General features: G+C 35.0%; 4 protein-coding genes across 5 annotated transcripts; 2 read left to right on the forward strand and 2 right to left on the reverse strand.

Moving 5' to 3' along the window:
* Positions 1-44: 44 nt before the first annotated feature.
* LOC7484868 (mitochondrial import inner membrane translocase subunit TIM8) lies at positions 45-1,253 on the reverse strand. The gene is made up of 2 exons (XM_002318720.4): positions 1,095-1,253; positions 45-359 (listed from the first exon to the last, which is right to left on the reverse strand). Exons 1-2 carry the CDS (start codon positions 1,140-1,142, stop codon positions 171-173), a joined length of 237 nt encoding a protein of 78 aa, XP_002318756.1. The 5' UTR covers positions 1,143-1,253; the 3' UTR covers positions 45-170.
* A 5,025-nt stretch (positions 1,254-6,278) lies between these two features.
* LOC7454584 (NAC domain-containing protein 83) lies at positions 6,279-7,576 on the forward strand. 2 transcript variants are annotated; one of them, XM_024582912.2, is made up of 3 exons: positions 6,279-6,589; positions 6,694-6,992; positions 7,146-7,576. In XM_024582912.2, exons 1-3 carry the CDS (start codon positions 6,409-6,411, stop codon positions 7,392-7,394), a joined length of 729 nt encoding a protein of 242 aa, XP_024438680.1. In that variant the 5' UTR covers positions 6,279-6,408; the 3' UTR covers positions 7,395-7,576. The 2 variants fall into 2 exon arrangements, with proteins under 2 accessions (XP_024438680.1, XP_024438681.1); XM_024582913.2 differs by having other exon boundaries at positions 6,280-6,589; positions 7,149-7,576.
* A 2,385-nt stretch (positions 7,577-9,961) lies between these two features.
* LOC7484869 (uncharacterized) lies at positions 9,962-11,785 on the forward strand. Its single transcript, XM_002318120.4, has 3 exons — positions 9,962-10,872; positions 10,998-11,077; positions 11,365-11,785. Exons 1-3 carry the CDS (start codon positions 10,188-10,190, stop codon positions 11,509-11,511), a joined length of 912 nt encoding a protein of 303 aa, XP_002318156.3. The 5' UTR covers positions 9,962-10,187; the 3' UTR covers positions 11,512-11,785.
* A 1,299-nt stretch (positions 11,786-13,084) lies between these two features.
* On the reverse strand, positions 13,085-20,057 carry LOC7484870 (uncharacterized). The gene is made up of 3 exons (XM_002318721.4): positions 19,621-20,057; positions 18,850-19,060; positions 13,085-18,146 (listed from the first exon to the last, which is right to left on the reverse strand). The coding sequence occupies exons 1-3, from the start codon at positions 19,777-19,779 to the stop codon at positions 13,375-13,377; spliced, it is 5,142 nt and encodes a 1,713-aa protein (XP_002318757.2). The 5' UTR covers positions 19,780-20,057; the 3' UTR covers positions 13,085-13,374.
* Between the last annotated feature and the right edge of the window lie 3,990 nt (positions 20,058-24,047).

Consider the following 24,047-nt stretch of genomic DNA (forward strand, 5'->3'; position numbering starts at 1 on the left):
ATTGCTCACGAATTCAATGCAATTCACAAATCACAAGTCATAAATATTATGAAAGCACGCTGTTCTTATTTGATATGAGGAAGGGTACAACTAGTGTAATTAACCAATGACAGAAGCTAAAGCACAGCTGCATCTTGCAAATCAATACAGTAGGCCAATTCTCCATGAAGTTAGTTCATGGACTGGAAGCGCTTCATAATGATGAGACTCATATCCATATAACTTCGAGCACAGTTAGAGAGGCAAGATGATTCACTTGAGCTTAATTTGCTCCCAGGTGTACCCGTGATGCATTTGTCCCAGCATGCACTTGTAAGCTTTGCCACCATCTCATTAACCATAGCTCTTTCCTTCTCTTCCTGAAAAATAAAAAAAAATCATTCCAAAATGAGAATCACATGCATAATTGTAAAATATCGAAGTTCCAGCAGAAAATAACGACCACCCCCGATTCATTACTACCTTAAGATACTCAAATTACAAGGCAACACTCCCCTCAAATAGCCTTTCTTGCTCGTTAATTCTCCACTCTAAGCAAATATGCAATGATTACACATAAAATAGTATAATTACCTATTCAATTAAATCCATGATAGCCAAGTGATAGTTCTGAAGACTTTACAAAGCAAATCAAATCATTAAAACCACAACAGCACCTTCCCTAAAAAAGAAACAAGAACCAACAACTATACTAGGAAAGTCGATAAGAATATCATCTAAAATAATAAACCAGAAATTTACTTTCAAAAAAATAACTTTACTCATCGAATCAGCAAACAATCCTTAGCAGAAAATTTCCCACTAACCCCATCACCCAAATTATCAAACCATATCAAATATCCGATCAAGTTTGAGTCTTTCAGCAAAAGCAGCTAAATACACAACAAAGATTTAAGGTAAAATTATGATAACCAGACAACTAATCAATGAACTAATAATAATGACCAAAAAGATGAGACCTTCAATGATTAAAAAAACTAAACCATATTCTTACCAAGAAAATAGAAACACCAAGTGTAAATCTTTCAAAAAATAAAGCTCAAGAATGTAAAGTTAGGAAGTTGTGAAAATGGCAAGAGGGACTCTAAACTTACAGTGAGAAATCGTTCCAGTTCAGGTGAATTAAGTGCTGAAGGATCCATTTTTTAGTTGCTTCTTTGATTTTTCTTTCTAGGCCTAAAACCCTGCTTCTAATTTGACGACCGCTTCTTTCAAAAACCCTAAGCTAGGGTTGCCCTTTGGTACAAAAAAAAAAAAAAAGGATAGCAAGAATTTAAAAAATGTTTCTTGGGCTTGGGTCCAATGGACTTTTCTTGTAGCAAGTTTTTCGAAACTCATGCTATTCATTTATAACCAAAAGATCTCAAACATTTTTTTTCCTTACTAATTTTTTTAAGTATACGTTTAATTATTATTTTAAAATAAAATATACAAAATAATTAATTTTTATAATAATTCTGGAGTAAATTTTTATTTATAGAAGAAATATGTTTTAAATGTTTAAGATAATAACCTTCACTATCTTCATCTCTTTCATTTTGAGATAGCAAGTAAACAATATCTTAAATGTTTGTTGATGCTAAGTTCCATAAAATTTACAGGTTTTAATTAAAGTTTTATAAAATGTGAAAAATAATCCCAAGATATTAATTTCTAATTCGTAAAATTGAAAAGAATTAATAATAATTGTAATTTATATTGCAGGCTAGGTATCCCTATAATCAATTATTTTTGTCATAATAAATAAACCAAGGTTGTATGGGGAGACTTTTACATGATTAAGGCTACATTTTGACCATTACACTTGAGCAATAGGATTAAGCAAGTGTTTAACTTTTTTTTGGTTCAAAACATGGATCCAATTTTCTGATGAGTCAAAGCTTATATTTATGAAAAAAAGCAAGCAATAAATTAACCATTTGTATAGCAGAAGAAGCAACCAAGCTGAGAAAGTGGGCTGCACATTCATGGAACGGAAAGTGTGCTAGCTAGCTGCAGCAAGATCACACATAAACAAAATTTTCTTCTGCATTAAGCATTGGCTTTTTCGACGATCAAGCAATTACAAAATTGGCAATTGAATCTCGATAAAGGGAGGTTGCATGCATGATCGTCAACATACTGACCAAAAAATGGTAAAAGAAGCTATGCTCTTTCTGATCTCAGACATAGTTGTTCTATACATTAATGGGTTCATCTTTTCACCCAAAATCCTCTAATAATAATCCTGAAAGCAATTAAGATTCGAAATTAACTATATGATATTAGGGAAAGGGACAAATGTACCCACCAACTACTACACCATTATTGATTAAGTCCCCAACAAACCATTTTCCCAATCAAAGCCATCATCTAATTACACGTTAATTACTCGGTTTTACCCACAAATATTCCGATTAATTGTGTTCTTAAATTTCCAAGATCCAAACATTGGATTAATTATCTTTCGAGTCTTAAGGTGGAGATAATTTTAAAAAATTAAACAATTACGAATACTAAAATAAAAGTCATTTTAAGTTATTGAGGAAGTCATTCAATATTAGATTAGTGCATTTACGACAAATATTTTTCCTTGTGATCTCTTGTACAATTCAAACACATCATAATAACATAAAAGGCAATTACCATCCTAGTTAGTCTCCAAGAATCTATGTTTACTATCCCAATGAATTTGATCAAAGAGATGGATCAAAATTTATCAGCATTTTTTTCAAACAATTTTTTGTTTGCCCAATCCTATTTAACGATAGTCTAGACTCTAAAGGGATTCAAAAGCAGGTTTGGGTCCAGGTTCGTGGCTTGGGCCCAAGTGCACAACCTAGCGTCTTATGGGTCTAGGACACGCGCTAAGGCTAAGGCGCCAGGCGGGGCACCCGAGCCCATGTCTTGGCATCCTTGGACCTGGACACGCGACCTGAGTCTAGTCTTGGGTATTGTTTGAGTCCAAGCTTATGGCATGGACTCAATGCCTGACCTCCTTAGATTTTTTAATGACCCAAGCTTCTTAACCTGTATGCAAAGTGTCAAGAGATTATGTGCACCTCATCCTTGATGAGTTGCATATTATTTTTCTTATTGCATATAATATAATGCAAAGGATTTACTTGGAAAGTTTGTATTCCACTTACACCTATAAATGTACAAGAGTTTCCCTTGACCCAACACATTTTCATTTCATATTAATACATCTATAAGAAATATTTTTTTCTTATTAATGTCTGTATTAGGAATATTTGTCTCTCATTAATGTTTGTGTAATGATATTTATCACTCATTAATACATGTGTAAGATATATTTGTCCCTCATTGATGCTACAAGGATAAAATGACTTTTCATCCTTCTCATTTAAGCAAAATGATAACATTCATGAGGTATAAATATCCCATGAACCACCCAGATAAAAAGTTTATAATTTTTCAATTCTCAATATATAAACACAGCACAACTTTCTCTTACAAAGCATTCATTGCATAACAAAACAAAAATAAATAATCTTGTTTTTAGAATTTAATATTCTTTTGCATATTTATTGAATACTCCCTCTAGAAAGATACTAAGATTGTTTTGCAGGTAATCGGTTTTCGACATCAAGTCACCACCTTTCCTGGTTATAAAAAAATGTATCAAATAGCAAGAATATTTGTTTAAACATATCATCGAAGCACTAAAAAAAACCTACATTCCTTAACGTCTAGGATTTTGAAACATCATCAAAGTTTCCCCCGCAAGGTTAAATTGACATGCAAATTAATTTGAAAATCATCTTTATCATAAAACTCAAAGAAAAGAAACATGTAGTGCGGTTACTAACATAGCCTAACCATTAGTAGAAAGAAACAGTCATGAAAAGAAATTGCTAAACCCGCAGCTCGTTGAAGTCGTGCTGGGAAGAATAAAAGACGGGGGGAAGCAATGCTTGACATATAAATAATATACACATGAAAGGATTGCAGACTCAAAAGGTCACAAAAATGTACGTTTTTTGCTATTGTTGTCTAAAGCAATGGCTAGCAACAAAGTACATAAATTAAAGAATTATTTATTTTTAACTATCTAGGTGGTGGCCCAGTGGTAAAAACTTGGGATCAAGAGGTTTGCTCCCTCTGTGGTCTCAGGTTCGAGCCCTGTGGTTGCTCGTATGATGGCCACTGGAGGCTTACATGGTCGTTAACTTCAGGGCCCGTGGGATTAGTCGAGGTGCGCGCAAGCTGGCCCGGACACCCACGTTAAACTAAAAAAAAAAGAATTATTTATTTTTATGTTTTAAAAATATTTTTTTAAAAAGTTGAATTTTTATTTTATTTTTTTCCTTACTTCAAATTAATATTTTTTTGATGTTTTCAAATCATTTTCATACACCGATATCAAAAATAATTTTTAAAAAATATAAAAAATATCTTAATATTTTTTTAAATAAAAAATACTTTAAAAAATAATTATAACAACAGTATTATTATATTATGTCTTTCCCGGGAAAGGATCTCAAATTCTCAATCAACAATACATGGAAAGAAAAAGGCAACATCTTCGCAGTGAAGGAAAGTACCGATTCTCATGTCCTACTTATTTAGGAAACGATCTCCTTCATTGACTTATTATTTATATCCTTTTAAAGGATTTTGCTTTAGATGGTTTTTGACAAAGTAGCAGTGTTGTTGTCTTTAAAAATATATTAAAATATTTTTAAAAATTTATTTTTAGCATCAACATATAATTATAACTATCCAAAATTATCAAAAATATTAATTCAAAATTAAAAAACTTTTAATTTTTTTTAAAAAACACAATTTAACTACAAAAACAAACACTATCCTAATTTTATAATAACAAGACTTTTATTGGTTTTCTTCCAAACCCAACTCATTAAAATCTTTCAACCATTCATGGACATTCATCTCTCTTGCAAAATAGGGAAGAGGAACGCCATGTCTTTGTTTCAAGTCTCAACTTTGCTATCCTTCCATTTTTATTCTTTTTTGAAATATTCATCAAAACGAAAAACATTAATTCCCTGACAAATTTAGCAAATACACGTAAGACAAGAAAAAAGAAGCCATGTGGGCTCGTTAAAACACCTTATAATTAATAAGAATTGATGGCTACAATAATGCCTGTGCATAAACTAAATCTATCCACTCTGGAAAGTGAAGACTTGAGGCTCTTTAGCATTGAGGTTCCTTTTCTTATATATATATATATTGAAAAAAGAAAAAAAAAGTGCTTTTAAGTCTCAAAATCCAGAACCACTAGCTACAAGAAAAGAAGGACTTCGAGGTGGAAGAAAAGTAGAAGCAATACAAGAGATCAAGGAAACGGGTAAGAAATCATTTTGTAGCTTTGCAATTTACTTTGAGAAGTTAAATGATCATTTGCCTTGGCATGGTGTCTGTAATAGTGCAATGGCAGGAAAGGGTACGAATTATTTGGTCCATGCTATTTTCCCAGCTCAAAAAACTTGAATGCATGGTCCCGTTAAAGAACCTCTTATCACCTTGTCTATAGCCACTGACTGCTTTTTTTTTTTCCTGTTAATTTCCTGTATTTCACTCTCGTATATAAAATAAGTAAATATGACATCATATGACTTCATTCATGCGAGGAGGTTCGGGTCTATCCCAAAATGAAAAACCTTCTGAATTTTTATTCTTTTTTGAAATATTCATCATATGATATACATTAGATGCTTCGTATTAATTTAATTCAGTAAAAGCAAAAAAAGGCAAATGCAATTTAGTGGTTAAATTAAAAACTTATATTTTCAATTTATTTGGATAAAAATAGGTGTGCAAAATAACATCTATATATATATATATATATATAGTGTAACCTCTAAATTCTTTTTATTGAGAAAAAAACAAAAAGACGATAGAAGAAGCAGGTGCGAGTGCTATTAATTATTCACAATCGTAAAAAAAGGAGGGATTTAATTATGGCTGAATATTGGAAATATTTAAATTTGCTCGTTCTAGCTAGTTATGAAGGACTTAATCTTTTTTTTTCCCCATGTTATGAAACAAATCCATTTACCGACCAAGTCCTACCCTCCAAAAAATTATTTCTTCTTCTATTGGTTGTAACTTGTAAGGAAGAAGTTCTACCGTGAGATTTACCTGAAGATCATAAACAAACTTAATTTGAGCAACAATCTCTTTGTCCTGCTTTTTTGTTTTTTTAAAAAAGAATTATTTGTTGAATAGCCTTTTGTCAAACTAACATATACTTTCTTGTTCTAAAGTTTGCATCAAAAAACATTGTTGGAAAATATATATAAGAGAGCCCTCTCTTTTCTCCTACAACACACCCAACCCGATTACCTCTAGTGCATTGCAAACAGCTACCTGTGGTTGCTTTACCCTTACCTTGTTTTAGTTGCCATAGGCCAGTTTCCTTTCAAGAGAGGTTTTGGTATGGAAAACTTCAACTTTGTAAGAGATGGAATGAGCGGATTGCCTCCTGGTTTTCGCTTCCAACCAACTGAAGAAGAGCTTGTCTTTCAGTACCTTAAACGCAAAATCCTTTCATGGCCATTGCCTGCTTCAGTCATTCCTGAGGTCAATGTCTGCAAGTATGATCCCTGGGAACTGCCAGGTTAGTCTATTGCTCTAATAGTGTTACATTAATATTCAATATTTTTCCTGTAAAAATCCTAACTGCACTGAAAGTTAAAAGAAGTAATCATGCATGTGTTGTAGGTGACATGGAGCAAGAAAGATACTTCTTCAGCAACAAGGAGGCCAAGTATCCAAATGGAAACAGGGTCAACAGAGCTAGTTCGTCAGGTTATTGGAAAGCAACTGGCTTAGACAGACAAATAGTTTCTTCAAGCTGGAAGAATAACCATGTTGTAGGGATGAAAAAGACTCTTGTTTTTTATAGAGGGAAGGCTCCACATGGATCCAGAACTGACTGGGTCATGCATGAATATCGCCTTGTTAATTTAGGAGTAGAAACTACAGATAGCAATTTTCCACAGACAGAAAACTCAGCCCAGGCAAGTTACTATTACATATTTTATGCAACAGTAAATAGTTTTCACTGCTCATGCCAGCAAAATATTTTCATATTTTATAAAGTTTCCGAGTAAAGAATGTCGATCACTTTCCTCTTTCAATTCACCAAATAACATTAAGCTTGATGTCCACAGCAGAATTCATCTTTTCAAATGGACAAATGGGTTGTATGCCGAATATTCCTGAAAAACAAAGGCGCAGCAACAACTGAGATAACTGAAACTCGTACAAATGACAACGTTGGGGGAACTCAGCCAAGACTCTTTGATTTTATGGGGAGAGACGAGATTGTTTTTGATTCTGCCTCGTCTGCATGTTCGAGCTCTAGTAGTCTTGCTGGCATCTCTTCAAATGAACAAGATCATGAGCAAAGCAGTACGTAGCCGCAATTTCTTTTGAACCTGTCATGTAATTAAAGAACCAAAGCAGTATTACTGACATATGTCCTGTCTTCTGTTTGTCCTTTAAGGTAAATGGATATATTATTACATATATATATATCGAAGAAAATTATGCAACAATTTCTTGGAAGGTACATTAGTAGAATGGATATTGTTTGTTTTAATTTGCAGACTCAAAATGCGGAGAAAATAATGTGCGCATTTTTCTCTGAAAAAAAAAAAAAAAAATAGACAACGATTTTTCTGTGCCAACATGTATGACGTACGGAAGACAACCATCCATATCTTAGCTTACAGGGAAAAGAAAAAAATCGGATTTTATATATTTTAAAATTAAAGAAAGAATTTCTCTGACTTGATTCTTGAATGTCAAAACAATCTAATGCCAATAATATACAAAATTATTTAAATAGTATACTAAATAGACCTTAGCGAGAAGGGAAAGGAATAACAAAGTAACAAGAAAAATTAAAAACAAATAATAATTATTTTAAAAATTATACATGTTTTTATTATAAAGTTTATTAGACTCGTTCAGATTTTATTTTTTAAATTTAGACTTATCAATCTGATCTATAGACATATTTGATAGAGATTCCACCTCAATATCTCTCATTTAGAGAATCTCAAGTTCAAAGCCTCTCTTATAAAAATTAAAAAAATATCAGATACTGCTTAATTCCAAGATTTTATTAACTCTTTAAATGTTGATATAATTAATTAAAAAGACAAAACAAATTTCCAAAGAGGACAAAATGTTCAGCAAATATTTGGTTTTTGATGCATCCAGATTTGACATTTAATTTGAGTTAAAACCAGCTTACTCTTCAGTCGGGCCAGTTTTACCCTAGCTGATATGAATGTATTAAAATGCAACAGCATTTAAACCAGATGGAACAAGTGTAACATTTTAGAAAACGAAGGACCGGAATGCAATGCTTGAGGAAAACTTCTTGCACAAATTCGAATCTTATATATAATAGCAAGAACATCAGCACATGGTGTTCACCTTCAATATATAATTCCTCTTTTAAATTCTGGAAAGTTAAATTCCTATATATCTGCAGAGGTAATAGATACTCATGAGTCGGACAAGCACAACTCGGGCTAAAACTTTTAATTAATTCCTTTATTTATATTTCTGAGTTAAGCAAGAGTCAAGTATTATTGAATCAGGTTCCTAAGAGTAAATAAATTATAGCAATATGCATGCATGGGTGTACTGTAGACGCCCTCCTCCACACGTCATGAGTCTTCTCAAGGTTAAGCCCTAGTTCTTCACTTCTAGTGATCTCAGATTCCTCTGCTGGATAGGTTTTTCTTGTACTTTGTCTGCTACTTTGTCCGAAGTTAATCCATCTACGCTGTTCTTCCACGTGGCAAGTGAAGTACTTGAAGCCTGACGGTGCATATATAACATATGACGCAGGCAAAAGCTACATGCACAGAACAACACCCAAGATTTGACGGGCAAGAAAAAAAATACAAATTTCAACTTTAAAATTTTAAATTCATGGCTTTATTCTTGGAAAAATAAATATAATAGTGGTTGTCTTCTCGTAGATTCGCAGGACTCTTAAATACATGAAAAAAAACTCTTTATCTAATATGAAACAACTAAGAATCAGCATAAAGAAAATTAAAAAAAAATCTGAAATAAAACAATAAAGCTGAAAAAACTTTGGAAAATAATAAAATCTACCCAAGCAGCAACTTCTAGATCTAATCACGAGAGATTCAATAATCCGATAAGCAATTGGATTATTTTGTATAGAAAAACTGCTTATAAAATTATATATATATAAAAATTTAAATCTGATTTAATTATTTTGGTCAATTATATATTCTCTTGGGCCTATATCTTTTCTTCTAGCCTATAAATATAGTATTGAGTATAAATTCCCCTTTTAGTTATATCATATAGTCAACTAAACAGTCAAATCCATACATACATGTAACTTCGTTGCCATCTTTTTTTTTTCAAAGCCATTGAAAATTTGTAGAACAAGATTGGGTCAAATTGATTTTCATATGATGACACCATCCTCAAAAACTCACATCACATCAGGGTGCACAGCATGGACTTTAGATGGCTCATAGTGAGTGAGATGCCGTACATATATATCAGTATCATCGACAGAGCTAGCTGGTCTACGTGAAAAAATTCAGGAGTTAATTTTTGAAAGAATACTGCTTCGATAATATTTGTTACGTAACGAGATTCAGATCATATCTGAAGACAACTATTTTCGTGTTTCAAAATTAGGGTGGTGTTAAATTCAGGGTCCCAATATTCTTAACCTGCGGTGAACATTGGGGCTGTTGAGGCATTTTCCAGCTATTCAGGAGCATGACTAGTTTTAGTAATTGTAGGAATCCTGTCAGAGCGCCCCAAGGGCCTAAAACAAGGAGGTAAAAGCAGAAGCATATATATCCTTCCACATGCCGTCTACAGCAGAGTTTTTTTGTTTTTTGTTTTTCATAGCTGTAGGGAGGCTCAAACTTGACTCTTTCAATTGATATAAAAAGTAAAGGCTCACCAATAGAACATGTTTTCCTATAAATGGATGTAACGATACCTGAAATCCTCTAATTTCCCATAAATGGCCATGGACAACTGTGAAAACAGTCTGTACGGACCCATCCGAATGTAATAAATCCTAAAATCTCACGTCAAAATTATCTTACATATCTCTTCGCCCACTCCATGCACAATTCATTCGATTCTCTATCTCCCAAGTGTGACAGAAACAAAAACGTACACTTGGTTTTCCAATGGGGTGTGGTGGATCAAGGCCTGACAATAGAGCTGATGTGTTGCCAGCCAAACTTCGGCCCCTTCTCTGGAAGAGGTATGAGGAGATGAAAAGACAGAAAAATGCACGTATTGTGAAAGATTCACCCAACCATTCTAAGAAAGAACTGCTTAAAGATGGCGTTTCCGATGGTGATAGCTCTCCAAGAGATAATGATCGCAGGAGTATATCCTCACAAGAGGATGATGTGAAGGTGGCACCGGCCCCAGAATGTGACGAAACAACGACTGAAAATGTCAAGATTGCCAAGGCTGTGGAATTAAAACCAGAATTCAACAAACAATGTGAACAAGCAACATTGCCTGCAGGCTCTATAAATATAATATCAAATGAAACAAGCACACAAATGAAGGAGGTAGAAACACCAGTGGCAGGGTCTCAAGGCTTGGCATCAGCAGCACCATATAATAATGAAACGAGCGACAAACAAGATAGCAAACATGGAGAAGATGGAGAGCACAAGACCTTGGAGGCAATGGACACAGCCATGAAAAATGTGAATGGAATAGAAATGTGTGGAGATAAGAATGAACAGGATTCGGAACTAGAAGATGAACTCAGAAGCATGGATGAAAGTTGCATATGTCCAGGATCGCCGAGTTTCAGAGTATATTTTATTGAATCATCGAATACAGATGACGAAGGTAATTTATCTGTAATAGCATTCAGCTCTTACATATTTTGACAAACTACACACGATTGAAAACAATCAAACCAATTAAAGTCACTACAGGCTTACTCACCATGAATGGTGGCTGTAATCTTGCAGATAAGGATGATGACACAGACAAAAAATTATCAAGTGATCAGGACAGCAGCGAGGTCATTGAATCAGTGAATTCTAATGAGGTATGGTTCTTATAAGCTCTAAAGCGAATCCTTGAGCCTCTCTCTATCTTTTTCAAAATGACCATTATGAAAAGCTATTGAGCAGAAATCTGGTTTCGTACTCATCTTTACACAATAATTAAGTGAACAACTCACACAGAACTACAAATATAAATGTACTGGAGAACTTCCTCTGATAAGCAAACCAGAAACTGAATTCATAAAAATGAGCATGCCCATCAAGATTTATTACTTACATTTTATTACATTGTAAAAAAACTTATATTTTCTTTGTTTTTCTCCTTCAGCTCTCAGGGACCATCGAAAAGAAGAAAGGAAAGAGAGGGCGAAGATTCAGGGTCATTCCTAAGGGAAAGAATCTGCTTAAAGTTAAATCATGCTACTATCCAACTTGCTCTGGTGGCCATGATAAAGCTCGTCTTCTTAGCCAATAAGAAGTCGATCGATTATGCTAGGAAGATTGAAGGAAGCCCTGAGATTTTTTTGGGTGTTCCTTTTCGCCTTCTGTAGTCACAATCCTGTTCTTCGCAATGATAGGAAATTGCTTCGATCATCAAGTGTTTTCATATCAACTAGTCAGCCATGACTGTATAGGTGTAAAGTATTGTGTGTTTTTTTTTTTTTGAGAAATTTGTCAAAGAAACCATTTTCCTTGCTCCATCTACCAATGATGCAAACAAATTTCAATAAATTTGATAATTATGTCAATCATGTTCAATTGAAAGTGACATTGTATGGAAACAGAATCAAGACCATTGAAGCATCGTATGATGTCGAAGTTCCAAAGAACTGCAGTGCATTTGGATGAGTTTTGTGGAATCTTTTATCCTCAATGAATATATGCAGATTCTACGGCTTCACCAAACACCCGAGTGTTCCCTTGATGAATCCCAGCAGGTGAGCCAATTTGATCAGCTCAGAAGGTGCACCTATCTGATCCTAATGCCACTCCAAGTATTTGCTTCGGCAAAATATGACTGAAATTCAACAAGACCAAGTTCTATGACTCTCCATGCCTGCCATTTTCGTAAGAGGAATCTACAGCTTGCTCTATCCTAATATATATTGTTTTGCTCACTTTTGCATTTCAATTCTTCTCCTGAAAGATTGACACAAACTATAGCTTTACAGTAACTGGTTTCATTTCGGAGGACGGTGAACTTTCTGAAAAATCTTTTCGGGGGTATTTCATAAAAAGTTGACTATGGTAATTATAATATAAAATATTCAATTGCAACTGATCACCACGTCTGGAGGGCAGATATTCTGTCCTCGGATGATTAAACTTTCCCAAGTTCACTAGATTTTTTTTTTATCGAAATCCTCCTGGCCGTGTCACTATCAGGTTCCCAACTGAATTCCCTAGAGTCAATAATCACGGTACAAAGTTTGGAAAGCAATTTTATATCTTCTAATCCAAGAGCCTGAAAAGAAAATTTATATATTCGTCTGTTCCTTTTGAATCTTGATATCCAGGATGCTCATGACAAATCCTCAGTATTCTCATCAAATACTCGAGTTATGATGGCTATATCCGAGTTGTCAATATATAGGCAGTTTGGCACACACCATTTGCTCACATCAAGCATACAGAAGTTTATATATATACCACAAGCAATGAACTTCGGATACCTTCTGTAATAAAAAAAAAGTCTACAATATGGCACACAAAACCACATGAGCAGTGCTAAATCGATTATCAATAGCAAAGCTCCATGATAGGAGTTGTTGAATTAGGATGTTCATTGCGTGATTTTTGTTATTTAGTGTGTTCATTCCATGCACGAATTCCGATGCCGGCTGATATGCACGATCATGTATAAGGGTATCAAACTCCACTTTTGTACTGCAATGCAGTTAAGGTTGGGCCTGCATACTTCTCAATCTTGTAAAATTTCTTAGTACAAACAAGAATCCACAGAGAATCATAACTCCCAAATAGAAAAATTAAATCTAAATGGCACAAGAACATGCATGAGTTCAGCGATCACAGAGGCAAGGCACACATGCAATCGGAAAAATATTTCATTACACAACATTTTATACTTCAAATTGACCACGCATGCAGCTGCAGAGTGAACAAAGCTGAAAAACACACAAACCAAAGTTTACTTGATAGTAGACTAACTGAATCAGCATAACCCTGATCTCCCGTACATATCTGGTCCAGTAGTTCAGACCATCATAGATATTAACAAAATAAAACGCTATTAGACAGATAAATGGTGCTGGATGAAGGAAAGGGGATAAAAAAACAGAAGGCTGCAAACTTGCAGCTATTATGGGTTCACACATACCTAAACAGAAGGGAAAGCAGCAGCAAGGAACTCCTCATCCTCCAGAAAAGTTTGAAGATTATTGGATTTCATCAAGAACTGAACAGCTTGTTCATCAAAATTCAGCACGAAAGCCAACCTGATCAGCTCGGAGAGTGCTTTTATTTGATCTTCTTTATCCCATAGCACCCCCCGAGCTATTACTTCAGAAAAAATGGTTGCAAATTCAATAAGATTTTTCTGGCCACCAGCTTCATCCATCTTCTGTGTGAGAAACTTTGAACTCTCCTTATCCCAGCGAATCATACTGCGTGCGTTCTCCACCTTCAGAATTTTCCCATCAGAAAGCGGTAAACTATAGCTTACAGCAATTGCCTCCATAGTTTCCAGGACCTTCAGGTTCAAGAGGCACTGGACAGCTCCATGCCTTTTTGTTGCTTCAATATCAAGAGAAGGATCTGCTAGAAAGCCAAGAATCAGTCTCACCAGCTCTTTTCCAATCATGGCATTCCTCGGATTCATCTGACTAAATTCCACACCATCTGCCAATGATAATTCCTCCTTTTGCACTGACTCAGATATTGTGCGAACCCCAATTTTCCTGTATACATCAAGCAACCTAGTTCGAGGTAAAGAAGGCAAGTTTGGCTGGGGACACCAGACAAATATTGGGCGTGATGAAAACCTTTCGAAAAGGTCCTTCAGTAGAAGGTCATCAGCAATAAAAACGTCAGCCTTCCTGAACAACACTATTTCACCAGAGCCCAAAATAACAGGTAGCTTTACCAAGTCATCGGCGAGAGTTCTCTCTGTCTTTGAGCTCATATGCGTCATAACACACTTCCAAAATGCACAGCACTCAGCATGTGTCAATGGGCGTCCTAAACTTTCCCAAACCTTCCAAAGCTTACAGTAATCATCAAATGAAGGATTGGATCTAACCTTGAATGAACTGGAAAAGAAAAGAAGTAATTCTGGCTCATAATGTTTCTCCAATACATTCAGCTGAAGACCAAAGAGACCATCTTTGTCATGCAGAACACATTCTTCTGGGTTAACCCACATTCCATTCTCAAGTCCATCTGGAATCCAAATCTTTCTGGTTGCATCACCATCTGGCTTCCACTCATGTTGTCTCAGGAAATCATATACTCGAACTATAGTGCAAAACTCAGAATGGGAATCAAGATGACTGGCAAGCAATGAACACGCCTTTTCTACCTCTAAATGAACTCCTATTGCACTGAGCTCTTTTCCATACAACTTGATGTTAGAACCATAAAAGTCTTCATCAATGAATGGTCCATCAGTAGGCTTCACGTATGAACTCCACTGGGAATTGAACAAACAGCAGTTGCCCGGAGACCTGAAACCAGCATGGGTCTTTAACCATCCCTGAGAAATATTTTTCAGAAATATTTCAGGAAAGGAGTAGTCCTTTTCTTGCAATAAAGCACGGATGCATTCCAGCAATGAAAGCACATTCACACGAGCTATGTGGCATGGATTTTGGGGAAAACGAAGACCAGCAGCGACAAACTTCACACCAGCTTTAAATTCAACAATGACCCCCATACTCTTCAGCTCTTTCTGATATTCATGAATGTCATTCCCATAATATTTGTCACTGTCATCAATAAAGGGAAGGCGAGTAATTGGATAAATTGACTTCCACTCAGGACTAAACAGGATACAGTTGCTTGGAGATTTATAATCACCGAGTCGGGTCCGCAGCCAATTTTCCTCACGGATGCACTTCTTAAGGTCTGAAGGAAATTTGTGTGGAGTTCCCTTCAGCTTTCTGTAGCATGATATGAATGAAAATACACTTTCCTTTGTCATGGAAGATGCCTGCTTCCTGAAAGTATCAACAAACACTTCGACAGCATCCTCGAAGTCTACTCTTACTCCCAGGTCCTTCAACTCCTTTTTGTAAGAGATGATGTTGCTTCCATAGAAATTACTATCAACCAATGGAAAACCACCAAAAACATTTAGAAGGCAACCCCATTCAGGATGAAACAAGAAACAGTCATCAGGATATCTGTAGCCCAAGGTTGTGTTTAAGCATTTTGTGCTTTTCAGTGCGATAACTAGCTTGCCAGCAGAACTAGAATGACGCATGCAATCTAAAACCAGAAGAAACGCCTCCATTGTCAGATAAGATAACCATAAAGGCGATTTTAAGTAATCAGCAACCAATTGATAACTTCCGCTGAAGCCAATTGCGACGCCCAGTAACTGGAGTTCTGATTTGAAAACAAGGATGTCTTTGCCATAGTAATCTTGATCAATAAAAGGGATGTCACTAATTTGCCTCGCAATTGTCCACTCCTGATCATATAGAACAGAACCAACTGGAGACCTGTATCCCCCACCTGTCTTTAGCCACCTTCCTTCTTTAATTCTGAGAATGAATTTATCTGGAGGAAGAAGATTTAGCGTCAAAAATCTGATGAATTTCAGTATGGAAATCACATTGCTTTTAGTCAAGGTAGATGAAGCTGCCAAAGACATGAGACGATTCCCGATAAATTCACATGCCTCTCCATACTCGAACATGACTCCGACTGTCATTAGCTCCTCTCTGTACTCGTTAATTTTATAACCATAAAAACCTTGATCTATCAACGGAATATCGACAAGCACGGATCCATTCTGCAAAATGTTTCCCCAGTCTGAGCTTCTGTTAACTGAACCAAGTAGGAATGACTGTGATGGTGGCTTGTAACCAGGAGAGCCATTCATAGTAATTTTCAGCCAGCTACCCTCCTTTATGCAATTCATGAACGTTGCTGGAATGGAAATTCCACTCCGTTTCAGCTCACGAATCCAGTCCAACAGCAGAAATGCATTTTGTTTGGTAAGTGGTGTTGACGCAGTAGGTATTCCAGCAATCGGGGGAGGTATGTGAGGAATATCAGAAGCTTTAACAAAAGCTTTAAGGAACTCCAAGAGTTTCTTTCCCTCTGTGCTTGTGCCAGCAAAATATCCAGGATGCAAGTAGTCTTCTCCTAACTCAACGTAGCTTTCTCCCCTCCAAGGATTATAACCAATCAATTGCACCCATTTGCTTTCAGGAGCCGGGACAAGAACCCCATTCCTTGCTTTAATCACATGACCATAGCTATCAACAAGTGGCATTTTATCACATAAAGGGGCAACTTCCCTGCCTGATAGATAGTTATTGGAGAATGAATGATATAAGAAATGAGCATAGGCAATGACAAGCTTCCGGTCACTACTGACTTGATTTCCGCAGAGAACTGCATAATCATTTACGCTTAAAGCAGTAACTTTAACAGGATCTCCAAGCCATTCTAACACCTCATTTTTGCTAGATGATGACCGGATAGCTTCTTGTGTACTTCTTGGCATAAAAAAATGATTTGCCATGCATCGGAATTCCCTGTTCCAATCAATCAACCATGAGATATGAGATGACAGAAGTGAAAGGCACAGAGTTTTACCATACCACTGAGCAGATTCATTAACGGTGCACAAAGACACGCTCCCATCAACACCCACATATTTAATGAGTGGAATGCTCCCCATGTCTGTGTGGTAAAACAAGGAATGCCAATTAACAGCAAGGAAGTGAAGAAGCTCCAGGTATGTTTCCTCTGAGACTCCCATTACAATATGAGAACCTTGGATGCACTTTACATACCACTCACTGCTTACCGGTTCCACCCTCAAGAAATCCAGTATGTGATCATACTCTGGTTTATCAAAAGAAAAATTCAGAACATAGCAACCATGGGATGAAAGATTGTGCAAGCTCACTCCTCGCTCCCTTGCCATCTTCAGTATGTTCCAGAAAGCAGGCATTAATCGGCAAACTTGGCGCGGTTTATGAAAGAACTTTTGCGCTGTGTATGACTCACTTGGAACAATATCCTCTTCAGCCAGCTTTGATTTAATCGATTCCCTCACTATATTCAACTTTTCGAAGGGGGAGCTGTGGACTGGCAAGAACTTGAACATTGGAGGCAAACTAGATACTGGAGCATCATCTACTGTTTTGATTAATGAGACTAATGCATTGACAAAAGCAAAGGGAACACAATCAAGGATTCCTTGGTTCCATATGTTGTCCCATTGTATTGTTTCCCTTGATGATGCTAGAATAAAATCTGCTTGGATTATGAAGGGAAAGTTGCTCACCATCTCGGTTGGAAGAAATGCATAGATTCCAGGAGAGTACTTCATTCCTCTAAGAAGGCGCTCTCCATTAGGAAAAGCCAAAGTGATCACCCAATCCTCCACTTCCATTCTCCTGTCGACTCTGTTTTCCTGCCTGACAGGAAATTTCTGCTTCCACAAGTAGTAGCTGCATCCTTTTGCAAATTCATCATCATTCTCCTCTGCAGACAGATGGAGTGTGTAGGACTCGGCATCAATGTTTTTCCTTGTCACAAAATTAGTCTCTTTGGTAATAGCTATTGCACTAACAGTGTTGAGACTTGGATCCTCATTATCTTCCCTGACAGAAAGGCGCTTTATCTTTGAAAGGAACAGCAGGACTTCGGGATGAACACTTGACAGCTGCTGCTTCACAGCTGTCACCTTATCAGGCTTCAGAGGTAAAATCAACGTGGTAGTCGGAAGCATAGAAGTGGAACCATAAATTTGTTTGATGTCAGACAGAGATGGACTCTCATGAACCCATTCAGGAACTATGTATCCAAGATTGCAGTGTGGGCAGGGATTTTCATTGAATCGTATCTGGTACCCATTGCTGAATATGTAAGGCTGCGCAGTTATAAGAAACACACTCTTGAATCCAATCCCTGCAGATCAATCCATAACAAGGTTTATTAGATTGAATTTGAAGATAAACAAGAGCTGTTATAGGGTTAAACAAGTCTCGTTTTATGGTTTAATGTATGGTACAGTTGCTAAGCCTGTGAAACTCTTATCATAATTTATCATATTTTGTATCTTTATGCAAGCCAGCCCATGGTCATTCCGTGAGCCTCCATTTGTCCACTCTGATTTATGCAGTGTTCCACAATTGAAAAAAATTGTCTGTTCATATCTTTTCATTCTTTTTTCTGGCCTTAATTTTTTTTTAAAGTAAACTGATTGTTTCAGAGCTAGGTTCTTGAACGCATCAGGTCACTCCCCAACACATATGTGCGTTTGAGTAGTGTTTAGTTCAATGCATCCGCATTTTAATGTTTACGCGGGCATGTTTTCCAGGTTCAATTAATTGAGTTTCCAGACAAAACTACAAGGGTTTGATGTTTCTCATAACTAAGAAAAAAATACCAGTTTCTAATCTGTCTGGTTGCAAGTTTTGTTATTGAAGCAAATATAGACTCAAAAACGAAAATCCAACCAAATAGTTTAGTGAAAACCAAGACAAGCATGTACGATAACACCTTCACAATCAGGGTTCTTGATCCAGCTAGCAGAAGCTACAAGACTCTAGCCAGTAACACAACTGAGAAAAACTAACATCATGTGATGCATCTAGGAGCCAATTTTTACCTTTTTCCCCAATATAACCGCGCTTTCGATTCCCTTTCTTAGTGGAATTTCCAACGCTGCAAATTGAATCAATATTTTTGGCAGAAAAGCCCTTCTCATTATTGAACATGAGCAAAGTAGCAGGTGCACCGGTGTTTGTTATATCACGAGATGTTATAACAAACTCAAGTGAAGGATCCACCCCCTCCAAGTATTCATTGTCTTCAGCATTCTGTGCAAGAAAAGTTCACCTTGGAATCAATGGATACTAAACTCTGTGTGTGTGCCTGTGTAGTGTATAAGATGCAGTTAAAAGATCCAAAATCTAACATGAAAGTGAGTATATGGTTCAATGCAAAAACTTCCATCAAGTACAACAAACCATGATGACAGCAATTCATTCCTTCTTCATCCCATTTTCTTTATTTTAACTGTTAAAGACCTTGAATGATCAAAGAAATTAGGAAGCCTGATGACTTCATTACAAGAACCCATTTTTTTTCACTGAAAGTAACAGCCAAAATAGTAAGAAAAAGCCAGCCATTGACTCAGCTTGACTTTAACATCTCAATTCAACAAAACAGAAAAACAATATAAATTACAACTCCCCGTTTTAATCACCAGCAAAGCAATCAGCCGATACAAAATAAGAAGAAGAAGAAGAAAAGGTCAACGAAAAGGAAAACATACAGCATGAAGCATAGTAAACATATCTGTGTCATAAAACGAAAACATAAACATGATAAGACGAAGAAAAACAAAAACAAAAAGGAAGTGAAAGGAGAAAGAAACCTGAATGAGCTCCATGAGAAAGTGAACATCTTTGGCGTAAAGCTCAGCGGAGAGATACTTGACAGCCTGATCAAGCATGGGAGCCAAGGGGTTCTTTTCTCTTCCTATTGAGAATGTTGTTTCTCTTATGTGCTCTATGTGTTCTTTCGGAGTTTCCATGTCTGCTCTTGAGAACAGAAAGAAAAAACGAGAAGCTGAGTAGTTACAGAGGGAAGAAAGTGGGGGTTTTGAAGGAAACAAAAGCAAAGAGAGGTTTGCTAGTAGTGGTTGAAGTGACTTAGTGAAGTGAGGAGAGGAAGACTAAAAAGAATCCTTGATGGTTTTGAAGGATGACTAAAAGGACTTGTAGTAGTGACTGGTGAAGTGAAGTTGAGTAGTTACAGAGGGAAGAAAGTAGAGGTTTTGAAGGAAACAAAAGGAAAGAGGAGTTTGCTAGTAGTGGTAGTAGTGACCAGTGAAGTGAAGAGAGGAAGACTAAGAGTTTAAAGGGTGTTTGGTAATATCTCAACTGTTGTTTTTTATTCTAAATTATATTAAAATAATATTTTTTTTAATTTTAAAAAATTATTTTTAATATTAATATATTAAAATGATATAAAAACATTAAAAATATATTAATTTAAAATAAAAAATTTAAAATTTAAAATTTTAAAAAAATTCTAGGACCAAACACTGCCTTAAAACAGACTCCTTCACAGGGAAGTACACAAAAAGAAAAAGGGATTGCCTTGGAGGGGAAAAAAAAAAACCCCGAAAACAAAGGGATACGAATAGACAGGCAGAGACTCCTTTCTTGTTTTGTTTTGAGCAAAGTTATAAAAACCAACTCGGTTTTTGACTCATCCAAGCGTTGAGTTATGATTTGGATGGGTTGATCAAATTAATTAAATTTATTTTAAAATAAAATGTTTTAAAACAGCGTTGTTCTCTTGAAAAAAAATCAAGATTTTAATATTAAAATGAACATTTTAAATCAACTGAGGTTTTACTAATTAACTCAATAAATTTACGAGTCAAGTTATAGATTTTATTAGGTTTATTAATTTTATTTTTAAATTATTTTTTATTAAATTATTCTGCGTTTTATCACAAATAAAAAATTAAAATGTTAAAAAACATGTAACACATTGCTGATTTATTTTTTATCTGCAAGTAATTTTTTTTATTATGAACTTAAAATTTTAATATATATATATGAAGTTATTTTTCTTAAATATCGAGACAAACACATCAGAATTCATCAATTTAGGCCCGTCCAAGCTGACACATGTCAAACAGGCAACTATGTCATGGACGTGAATAGACTTTATAACATCATCCTTCTAAAAAACCATTTTATTTAATAATAAAATAAAACCAAATCTCAAGATTGATCGAGGACCAACCCAATGATATGATGGGACGCTTTGTAAATTGCATTACTTTTTGAGCGAAAACTCATCAGGGTCGGTCTTCAAAGCAAATTTCTATATATATATATATATATATATATATATATATATATATATATATATATAAACAACATCAAAACAAAGTCTCAATATTTTATAAATGATTAAAAATAATTTGATAAAATTATATAAAAATGTTTTAGTATTTTAAAAAATTCAAAATTAATTTTTTTGGATAACAGTAAAATCAAAAATTTAAAAGAAAATAGTTTGTATTTAGTATTGTGATGTATAATGCTTTTTAAAAATGTTTTTTGTCTTGAAAATTGATTAAAATAATTATTTTTTTATATTTTTTTATATTTTATATTAGCATATTAAAATTATCAAAAAATACTAAAAAAATATCAATTTAATATTGTTTTTCAAGGTAAATATATTTTGCAAAAATACTAAAAAAATAAAAGTCACCACAATCCCAAATAAAATCGTTGTTTTTATGAACGTGCTTAATGAATGTATCTTGAACGGTGTTATTTCTGCTCCATAATATATTATTTTTATTTTATTATTTATTATAAAAATAAAATGACATATTAAATATGTTTCTTCTATTTTATTAAAATCTCAAAAGTAGTTAATTCTAAAATGAATCTTCTTTATATTTTTTTAAAAAAAACAAAGAAAGATTTTGCATTATATCTAAATGTCTAGGACTTTATTTTCCAAGCATATAAATCATGTAAATTTAGATGGTAAAAATTGCAAATTTTGTAAATAATTACTCAGTGAATCATGATGCTAATTTTTTTTAGTAGGAAAGATCATATATTATAAATAATAAACTATTACTAATGTTTTGGTATTGTTATATAATGTAATAACTTCGGTATAAAAGACATATATATTAGGAACTAAAAGGAATGGTTATTAGAAATATCAATATCTATTTGACAAGTTAGATCTTGGTTATATATTATAATAAAATGTGCACCTTGGTTTCTTTCATGGCATAATTATGAGAGTTATGGGTTGATGAGAGCTGAGGTGAGTCCGGATTTAATAACTATGGTATTAAATAAATTAAAAACATTAAATTAATATATTTTTGCGCAAACACCCGAATCCAACAGAAGTTGTGATATCAAAGTCCTCTAATTGATACAAGAATTAAGAGGAATTAACAGACAAAAGTCGATCCATGATTGAACCAGAAAAAAAGAGGAACTGTGGTGGAAGGTGGAAAACTTGCACAAGAAGTAGTAGTGCTGTAATAGTCTAAAGGTTGAAAGCTAAGCTACCCAGAGAAAAAGGGCTATAAAGACACAGAAAAGTGGAATCAATTATTCGTCTCTGTGCACAAGTCTTCCTCGAGTCTTCCTAGTATCTTATCACTCTCTCTTTTTTTTTTTAATTTGCATGCTAAAAAATTAGAAAAATAACAAACTTTAAAATTTAATTAGAAAAATAACATAGTTTAGCGAATTATATATAATATTTACAACTCGATAATTCAACAATTCATGATTCAACATGATTAGAATTCAAATAAGCTTTAATTTAATTTTAACTAAATTCATAATTAAACAAAATCAATTCTCAAGTATATCATTTAACTATATCTACTCGTGAATGTGATCTAAAAAACTTTTAGAAAAGCCTACACTAAAATTGCCCCGACTCATGGATGGATATGGATCTGAAGTGCTCGTGAACAAGTCTGCCTCGCCGACTAATTGTCCTCGTTCACGAAAAACAAAAGTGCATGAATGCCTTTAACTTCAAAAGCAATTCCCATCTTCTTCAGCTCCTTCTTATATTCATGAATGCCTTTCCCGTAAAAATGGTCATTATCATCATTACTCTAAACTGTCAGAAAGGAAGGAGGGTAAATGGACAGATCGACTCCCATTCGGGACCATACAAAATGCAGCTTCCTCGAGATCTATAGCCACCGAGCCACCGAGCCGAGTCCGCAACCAATTCACTTTACGGATGCACATCGTCAGACGTGAAGGAAATTTATGAGAAGTTCTCTTTAGCTTTCTGTAGCATGAAAGAAGGAAAAAACATTCTCTCTTGTAATGGAAGACAATGTTGCTTGCCGCTTAAAAGATTGGACAAACACCTTGACAACCTCCTCAAAATCTACCGTCACACCAACTGCTCCAACTCATTTTTTCCGAGTGGCGATGCGGCCGTCTTAGAAATTATGATCTATCAATGGGACACTGTTGAAAACCTGTAGAAGGCAGCACCATTCTGAATCAGAAAAGAAACAATCACCTGGATTTTTGTCGCCCATACCTGTCTTCAAACATTTCCTACTTTCAAGCTCTGTGGCAATTTTGTTAGGGGATGTTGAATGATACATGCAATCTAATATAAAAAGAAGAACCTCCGCTGTCAGAGAAGACAGAAATGAAGACAAAATGTTGTCAACAACCATCTGGTAATTTCCACCGAAGTCAATTATGAAACCAAGTAACTGAAGTTCTGGTTTGAAAGAAATAATTTCTTTACCATATTCATCTTCATCAATGAATGGTATTTTACTGATTTGCCTTGCAATTTTCCACTCTCATTGTACAGCACACATCCAACTGGAGACTTTCTCCCATGGGAAGTTTTTAGCCATCTTCCTTCTCTAATTCTACTAACAAAGTGATTCAGAGACAGAGAATTTTGCTTCAAAAATTTGATGAAATTGAGCATTGATATCACATTGGTTCTAGACAGAGTGGATGAAGCTCCAAGAGACATCAGATAATTTCCAATAAATGCGCACGCTTCCCTATATTCGCACATGACTCCAATTTTCTTTAGCTCCTCTTTGTACTCCTTGATTTTATCACCATAAAAACTCTGGTCAATTCACGGGATATCAACAAACACAGTTCCAGTCTGCAAAATGGTTCCCCAGTTTGAATTCCCACCATCTGAAGCAAGTAGGAATGACTCTGATGGTGGCCTGTAACCTGGAGAATCATTAATCTTAATTTTCAGCCAGCTACCTTCCTTTATGCAAGTTAAGAA

The sequence above is a fragment of the Populus trichocarpa genome, chromosome 12 (genome assembly GCF_000002775.5).
Source record: "Populus trichocarpa isolate Nisqually-1 chromosome 12, P.trichocarpa_v4.1, whole genome shotgun sequence".
In the NCBI taxonomy this organism is placed as follows: Eukaryota; Viridiplantae; Streptophyta; class Magnoliopsida; order Malpighiales; family Salicaceae; genus Populus; species Populus trichocarpa.

Excerpts from the sequence above, each read along its gene's own strand:
- LOC7484868 (XM_002318720.4), bottom strand. The coding sequence starts at position 1,142 with ATGGATCCTTCAGCACTTAATTCACCTGAACTGGAACGATTTCTCACT. Across the intron at positions 360-1,094 it reads AACTGGAACGATTTCTCACT|GAAGAGAAGGAAAGAGCTAT; the intron begins GTAAGTTTAGAG and ends TTTATTTTTCAG.
- LOC7454584 (XM_024582912.2), top strand. The coding sequence starts at position 6,409 with ATGGAAAACTTCAACTTTGTAAGAGATGGAATGAGCGGATTGCCTCCT. Across the intron at positions 6,590-6,693 it reads TGATCCCTGGGAACTGCCAG|GTGACATGGAGCAAGAAAGA; the intron begins GTTAGTCTATTG and ends CATGTGTTGTAG. Across the intron at positions 6,993-7,145 it reads AGACAGAAAACTCAGCCCAG|CAGAATTCATCTTTTCAAAT; the intron begins GCAAGTTACTAT and ends TGATGTCCACAG.
- LOC7484869 (XM_002318120.4), top strand. The coding sequence starts at position 10,188 with ATGGGGTGTGGTGGATCAAGGCCTGACAATAGAGCTGATGTGTTGCCA. Across the intron at positions 10,873-10,997 it reads ATCGAATACAGATGACGAAG|ATAAGGATGATGACACAGAC; the intron begins GTAATTTATCTG and ends GTAATCTTGCAG. Across the intron at positions 11,078-11,364 it reads AATCAGTGAATTCTAATGAG|CTCTCAGGGACCATCGAAAA; the intron begins GTATGGTTCTTA and ends TTTCTCCTTCAG.
- LOC7484870 (XM_002318721.4), bottom strand. The coding sequence starts at position 19,779 with ATGGAAACTCCGAAAGAACACATAGAGCACATAAGAGAAACAACATTC. Across the intron at positions 19,061-19,620 it reads TTCTCATGGAGCTCATTCAG|AATGCTGAAGACAATGAATA; the intron begins GTTTCTTTCTCC and ends TTTCTTGCACAG. Across the intron at positions 18,147-18,849 it reads CGGTTATATTGGGGAAAAAG|GGATTGGATTCAAGAGTGTG; the intron begins GTAAAAATTGGC and ends ATTGATCTGCAG.